Below are 8,335 nucleotides of genomic sequence, written 5' to 3'. Positions count from 1 at the left end.
TTAATGAATCATTTCTGTTTCTCATAATTTGGCCTTGACTTTATTAGCCTATAGTTTATTTTTTATTCCAAATGTGATCACCGTTTGTGTAAGTACTAGATGCGTTGGGGAATTTAACATGTAACATTTTAATTATATTCTGCTGAAATGAATGAAATGACTTGAAAAAAAAGATCCGTTCATTTTGCTGAACGAGATTCAAAGATCCGAGTCAGTAAAATGATCCGGACTTCCCATCACTGATTTGAGAAACTTGTATTCGTTTTGATTTGTGAGAGCACTTTGGTGACGGTGCCTTAGCTCAGCCCAGCGGCGGCTCGTGATACAAATTGAACCGTATCGATTCAGAGCAGCAGTTTGTGTGTGTGTGTGAGTGTGTGTGTCAGTGTCAGTGTCAGTGATTCACAGGGCTACAGAGGCTCGGGGCTCACCATTTTACAGGATCTGTGTGAAGGACAACAGCGTGTGCGATGTGTTTTTTACATTTCTGACTGAAGCCGGATTAAAAAGCCAACATGACGGTGGATTTTGAGGAGTGCATTAAAGACTCTCCGCGGTTCAGGTAAGAGACAGAGTCAGACTCAGAGTCACTAAACTAAACTAAACCTCTGCAGCTCAAAGCCTGTTGGACACTGAATATTTGCTGTGGTTTAGAATCGGCTTATTTATAAACATTTCTCTTATTTAGACTGGACATCACAGCCAAGCCTGCTGAAAAACACAAAACAATACAAACCATCACAGTAATTCTAATGGTTTCCTCTACAAATACCATTACAAACCACCAGCTAACCATTAAAACCATTACCATTATTGGTCCTTAAGGGTACCTGATAGACATAACGTGCCACCAATAGAAGGCAAAAAATTACCAGTAGAGACCCACAGGGACCATTAGAGTTTCCATTAAAACCAATACAATTCCCATTGTAACCATTAAAACCATTACCATTATTTGTCCTTAAAGGTATCTGATAGACATAACATGCCACCAATAGAAGGCAACAAATTACCAGTAGAGACCCACAGGGACCATTAGAGTTTCCATTAAAACCAATACAATTCCCATTGTAACCATTAAAACCATTACCATTACCATTATTGGTCCTTAAGGGTATCTTATAGACATGACATGCCACCAGTAGAAGGCAACAAATTACCAGTAGAGACCCAGAGGGACCATTAGAGTTTCCATCCAATTCCAATTATAACCATTAAAACCATAACAAATTCTATGAGGGTTTCTGTTGTTTTCTGGCTTAAAATACAGACCAATTAATGTGATTTTTTTTTAAATTTATTTATTTTGTCATCTTCACTAATGTATTGGTTTCAACTGTATGTCCTTTAATAATCATTTGACCTTGTTTCTCTGAGAATACTGTGTATAAGCACTCACTGATGCTGCCTGTTTAATAAATTCACTAATATAAACGTTTCCCCGCATAGCAGACTAAACTAGAAAGTCATTTATATAAATAAGTAGAACAAGAAGTTCAGGTAGTACTAAAAAAAAACCACCTAATTGTCAGATATGTGACGTTTCTTGTAAGAGCGCATCCAGGGGGTGTGGCTTGCCTTTTTGAATTCTTCTAAGGGGGTGTGGTCTGCTTGAAAAAGATCAGAAACTACACATCAATGTGAGAATAAGAGAATAAGTTTCCTCTTTAATACAGTGTTATAACATGACAGTTACATTGGATTGAATGTAGGATATGATAGAGGCGTTCAGAAAGTGCTGGCAATCAGGACGTCCACTTAAAGGCAGTGTAAAGCTGATGTATTTTACTGATGTCTGTAATGCATAGGTTCACATACTAACCGTAATCATGTCTTTCGCAGATGATGTGCTTTGATTATGAGAACACACAGCGATAATGATACTTTCACTGCTAATTGTAGTTTAGTTGAACAGCAAGCACATTACTTATAACGTCCTTATCAGTGGAAGGTGATTCTAGATCGGTTCAGGTGCCCTGATTGAAAAGGAAATCATTTCCCATGAATATAAATGTAAAGACTGAGATATTGATGTACAGCTCCCAAAATATCAATCTTTTTGTTGCAGTTTTTCCAACATGCCATAAACAAAGGCCACACAGACTACAATTTTCTTTGCTTTTTTATTTTTTCCCCCTTATAGCCTATGTATAGGTCATAGAGATACAGTTGAGGTCATATATTTACATACGCCTTGCAGAATCTGCAAAATGTTAATGATTTTTCTTTTAAAAGAGAGATCATAACACCTTTCCAACAGCGGCTATATGATTTTGAGATTCATCTTTTCGCATTTAGAACAACTGAGGGACTCGTACACAACTATTACAAAAGGTGCAAACATTCAATGATACTCAAGAAGGCAACACACGATACATTAAGAGGCAGGGGGTGTAAACTTTTGAACAGGACGACCGGTGTAAATTGTTACTATACTGTCTTCTGGGAAACATGGAAATATCATATGTATGTAGCTTCTGAAGGGCAGTACTAAATGAAAAAAAGAAAAAAGCTTTTTAAACAAAATAATAACAATTTACACCGGTCATCCAGTTCAAAAGTTTACACCCCCCTGGTTCTTAATATATCGTGTTGCCTTCTTGAGCATCAGTGAATGTTTGGACCTTTTGTAATAGTTGTGTACGAGTCCCTCAGTCGTCCTCAGTGTGAAAAGATGGATCTCAACATCATATTGTCACTGTTGGAAAGGGGTTAATTATGCAGAATATGCTGGAAAAGTAAAGAATGTGCAGGATATTTCTGAAGAGCAGTGGGCAGTTTAACTGCTCATGACAAACAAGGGACTCATGATCAACTATCACAAAACATAAACACAGTTGTTGAACATCCAGGTAACAACACACAGGATTAATAATCGAGCGTGTGTAAACTGTTGAACTGGTTCATTTGTGTAAATTCAGTTATTATTGTGTCTTGTGGACTATATGTAAACATCTGTTATGTGAAATAGCTTATTCAGGGCAGGACTAAATAAAAACAAAATGCAATTTTATGATCCCTCTTATTTTAAAAAAATAATTAACATTTTGCAGAAGGCAAACTTATGATCTCAACTGTAAGTCAATCTAATGCTGGTTTTGTTTCTGATTCCCTTCTCTAGCAGTGATGTAAGTACAATTTATTTCCTGTGCCTGAAGCACATTGGGACTTCGGTGCTGTGTGCATCTATCTCTCGGGGTAGTGAGTGATGTCCGGAAGTGTGACCTTCCCCCCTACAGCTGTTTGAAGGCCAGGCGAGGGGGGGTGGGGGGGGTGGTCATGTACATGGGACTCTCCATGAGAAGGTGCTCATTCTGGGCTGAGCTCCAGAACATTCTGTTCATCTAATGCATAAACAGCACAATCCAGAGATGGGTGACTCCAGTTTGGTCACATAATGAGCAAAAGACATTGCCACAGAGTCACCATTAAGATGAATTACAATCACGTCAGTGACGCCACAGATTACATGCCTTGGCTTTTTTACTGACGTGAACTTACAAGTTTATGTCTTTAATGGAAAAGCTCTTTCCTTGGTGTTCCTTCGCCTCCATTTCTGCATAAAAGACCACACACAAATGGACACTTTCTTTCTATGCTACTTCACAATGCGATCCAGCTCCAGGTATTCACTCTTGGCAGCTTTATCGACGTGTCTGCTATCGCTCACTAGGAGGAAGCATCACGAGAGGGATATTTACTTTTCTCCTTCCTCTCTTTTCATAACTGTTACACACATGACATGTAAGTTCATGAGAATGACAATATTAGACTATGTGCAGAGAGTAGGATGGATTATAATGTATTACAGCTGGACAAAACACAAGATTCGGACCATGATGGTAAAACGATTCACGCAAATAGTTTGAGCAATACTGTTCAAGATTTTCTGTGGGAACATAACAGACAGGATGTCGTAATGCTCTACGATTGCACAATGAGACGGAGAAGGTGGCTCAGGAAGATTTTTTTTCCCTATCACTTCTTGTCACCTGAACTGCTTGAGGTGTATAAAGTTCTACCTGCATGTCTGAGCCTGTAAGTATCCTGTATAGCCTGTATCAAAGGAGGGAAAATGGTGGCAGAGGAAAATGTGACGGTTATACACCGAATATCAAGCAAAGGGAGTTTGATTGATTTATTATGTTACTGCACTCTAATAGCCACTGAGCTTGGGTTGGTCTGGATGGCAAGGCTAATTGGTTTTGTTTTGTTTTTAGACCAATCAGATAGCAAGTGGTTGTGTTAGGGGTGGTTTTATGTTATGGCAGTGTTTTAAATTTGATGTTTTTTAGCATTCGTATATCTTTATTCCAATTGCTCTATCCTTCACACAACCTTCTTAATGATTCATGAATACAGTAGTGCTTTTGTCGTGTTGCCTTTCTTCAGTTATGTAAATGAACTACAGTGTATGGCAACGCTAGACTGCCGCATGACCTTTTCATTAGGCTCCATTTCTCTTCCATTTCTCTCACTTGAGCAATTACATACACACACACACACACACACACACCAAACACACACGTTTCTCTCATAAATCACCTCTATTCAGTCTTCAACCCCACGACCTTCAGCAACCTCTTCTCCAACAAAAGCAGCCAAGCCAGTGTTTTACTGCCTTCACAGAGTCGCAACCCGAGCCTGTTCTCCTTAATGCGACTTTTACACTTCACAATGCCAACTAAAGCTGATATTCATCACCTGAATTTGTACTGCCTGTGTCGAATAGAGGCAAGATTTCCTCAGAGAGGACTGATGAAGTCATAGCAAGCACACCCGATCAAACAGGCTTCTCTAGTCCATGCAAGGTGAGAGTGTTTCTTGTCATTCGTACGTTTTCACTCAAGGCTTTCACTAACCAGCCCTGTTGGCTGTATACTTTCTGTTTGGTTGCCCTGGTTACAGGAAATTACTTTACACTTTACATATTCCCAGTCAGCTTCAGTGCAGAGAAACAGTCAGATACAGGGTCATGACCCTGGAATGTAACATGTGTTTCTAATGGATGTCCTTGCTTAAACAGCACTCTAGAAAGCACAAGAGGAATGTATAGTGTATAGTATGTATGTATACTAGTATTTATAGTGTGTAGTACTGTGCATGTATACAGTATATAAGATGAGTCTTGGCTGGACCAGAGAACATGATATAATACATATGTTGTCACTGTGAATTGATTAACTGTGACTTTGACTTTGTATTCCTGATGATCATTGCCTTAAAGATCCATCAATGTCTTCCTTCTGGAAATGAGTCCTGAGAAGGCTGTTTGTACATATGGTCATATTTTAATTCAGAGGAAGTTCAGTTCATCAGCCGTCTGTTGTATCTAGATCTTTTTTGGAACAAATCATCCAGCTTCCAATGAAAAGCCTGAATGAGACAGAACAAGGTTTTTACCTACGACAGTAGATTTGTCATCGCCGGCAGCCATGGCAACAGGCTTCATGGGTCGGAGGTGGATGCCTGCCTCCACTATGTGTGAAAGCTTGTCCATGTGTGTATGTATTCATTAAGCATGGATTTCTACAACCTCATTAGCACAATAAGATTCAACATAAAGCTCAAGCACACAAGTGATAGCTCTGGACTGGATTGTTGTAATATCTGCTAGAGAAACGTTGTGCCATGAGGTTCATTTTTTACTTCTCAGCAGAATATCACCCAGTCATCACCCAAGACTTTCATGTTAAAATATATGTTCTCTTCTCTGTAAACACGTGATCATGGCTTCCAGCGCATGCTGTGAACGTCAGGGAATCCCCTTTCATGCTCACACCATTTGAGAACTTCAAACCATCACAAGAAGTGTGTCACTCAGCGTATAATCTCTCGAGGCTGATGACATCGGGATGATGGAATAGTAGTGTTTAGCTTTTTAGTGCTCCAGTTATGGGTGTTAATTCACTAAAGGTCAGTTAATGTTCACTCACAGTCACTCATATTAACATCATTCCTTCCCTAGACTTCAGTATCTAACTCAGGCTGCCTGGTTGACTGATGCTTTATGGGAAAACTCTGACTTTATTTATAAAATGGTCAGATTTGATTTTAAATTCCATTGATTTGATCTTACGTTGGAATTTATGAAAACCGAGACTGACATGAAGATATTTTTATACATACCCAAACTGAAAAGATTTTTTTTTTGCATTTAATTCCAACACGACTGATGAAACCAAACTGAAGTACACAGCAGAAATGAAAAGTGACACACTAAAAACAAGGATAAAAGTTTCTACTGCCTTGCACTGAGTATTAAATTCCCTATAACTCATATACACACACACACACACACACACACACACACACACACACACACACACACATATATATATATATATATATATATATATATATATATATATATATATATATATATATATTAACCAAAGAGGAGTGTATTTAAACAAAAAACATATAAAGACAAGGCATTTGATGTTTTACTTAATCAACTGCATAGTTTTTTGAAGGTAAATGTTTATTTTGAAATCGATGCATGCAACATGTTCCAAAAAGGTTGGGACAGGGGCAATTTAGGACTAATAGTGATGTGACAAGCTGAAATAAGAAGGTCATGTGAAACAGGTGAGGCAATTGTCTAATCATAGTATATAAGGACACTCCAAAAAAGGCCTAGTGCTTCAAGAGCAAGGATGGGTCGAGACTCGGCAATCTGTCAAGAGATGCGTCAGAGAATAATCCAACACTTTGGAACAACATTCCCCAAAGTCAAATCGGTAGGATTTTGGGCATTTTACCTTCTACAGTGCACGATATAATTAAAAGATTGAAGGAATCTGGTCAAATCTCTGTGTGTAAAGGGCAAGGCCGAAAACCACTTCTGAATGCACTGTTATCAGCGTCAGGTCCAAAAGCCAGCGTCTGTCATGGTATGGGGTTGTGTCAGTGCCCATGGCATGGGTAACATACACATCTGTGAGGGCACCATTAATGCAGAAAGATATGTACACATTTTTGAGCAACATATGCCGCCATCTAGAGCAGGACAACACCAAACCACATTCTCCCCGGATTACAAGCGCATGGTTGCGTAAGCAGAGGGTGCGGGTTCTAGCATGTCCTTCCTGCAGTCCTGACCTGTCTCTGATTGAGAATGTGTGGATTTTTGAAGCGCAAAATAAGGTGACGAAGGCCCTGTACAGTTGCGCAGCTGAAGAAATGCATAATGTATATATATATATATATATACATATATATATATATATATATATATATATATATATATATATATAAAGATAAATCAGTCTTACTGCATTGGGAAAACAGTTATCTACAAAATGAATATTATCTATCTGTGCAATGTGACTTTCAGCTTGTTGGTCTAATGTCACTACTCACTAATAAAGCTAATTTTTTTAATGAGTTACTAGTTTAAGTACTAAATTAATTATATATGGACAGAAATCTGGAAGATTTCGTGCCTGTAAATGCCTGCCCATGCACATTAAGATTATATTCATAAGTATCCATTTGGAGAAATTGCAATGGCTTTATAAGTTAATTAGCCCCTAATATTGCTTGTGTCACACTTTATAAGGAGAGTTAGGGGCGTTCTCTAGGTGTAGGAGTCATTGGACATGGACTCACATGCGCATGATTTACATACCTTTTGTCACTAATTTCAATGTAATTACTTAATAATTCATAATAGTTACTGAATAATACACTTTAACATTTTGTCTGAAGTTTTGGTTTAATATTTTGGGGATTTTTTTTTTTGTCTTCCTTCCATGAAAGTACTTTTCATGAAGGACCTTTCATGGGAAATATTCTACACACTTCGTTTTAATGAGATCCCTGGTTTTTGTAAGGCAGAGATTGTTAAGGGATGCAGGAACCCAGCATTTTAGCTGACATTGTACAAGTTCAGCATTCATTCACGTTCTTGTGTAATGTGGACGTAACGTATACGGACTGGAAAACAGTTCAGGAAGCACAAATATCCAGCGAGACTTGACGCCTGGCCTGGAGCCACTCATTGCAACAGGCTACATCGCACAAATCTCACAGCTTTACATAAACAATACCAGCTCTGTGTATTTCATGTAGACCCTTAAGAAAACACAGAGAAATCAGAATAGTAGGCTCATGATGTCAGCGTCTTTAAGCTTCAGGCTGTTATAACATGGTAATCCCTACATATCTCCAGACTAAAAGTGTGGATTGTATGAGGGTAGGACGTCTTTGTCTCCTCTCCCACACAACACCAGAAGACTGTGCTTTTGTGTGTGTGTGTGTATATATATATATATATATATATATATATATATATATATATATATATATATATATATTACACTGTAACTGC

The 8,335-nt window shown here is 38.3% G+C and overlaps 1 protein-coding gene across 3 annotated transcripts in view; it reads left to right on the top strand.

Annotated features, from left to right (window-relative positions):
* The first annotated feature begins 140 nt into the window (after positions 1–140).
* The window catches only part of acap3b (ArfGAP with coiled-coil, ankyrin repeat and PH domains 3b), a 66,822-nt gene continuing 58,627 nt past the window's right edge, over positions 141–8,335 (top strand). For 2 of the 3 annotated variants that reach the window (XM_053653647.1, XM_053653646.1), the window contains exon 1: positions 141–562. In XM_053653647.1, coding sequence (XP_053509622.1) covers positions 516–562 — 47 coding nt within the window. In that variant the 5' untranslated portion in view covers positions 141–515. The remainder of the gene's footprint in view (positions 563–8,335) is intronic. The other variant, XM_053653648.1, reaches the window with a different exon arrangement.

This window comes from Ictalurus furcatus, chromosome 21 (assembly GCF_023375685.1).
Source record: "Ictalurus furcatus strain D&B chromosome 21, Billie_1.0, whole genome shotgun sequence".
Classification (NCBI taxonomy): Eukaryota; Metazoa; Chordata; class Actinopteri; order Siluriformes; family Ictaluridae; genus Ictalurus; species Ictalurus furcatus.
This window is presented reverse-complemented; position numbering and strand designations above follow the sequence as displayed.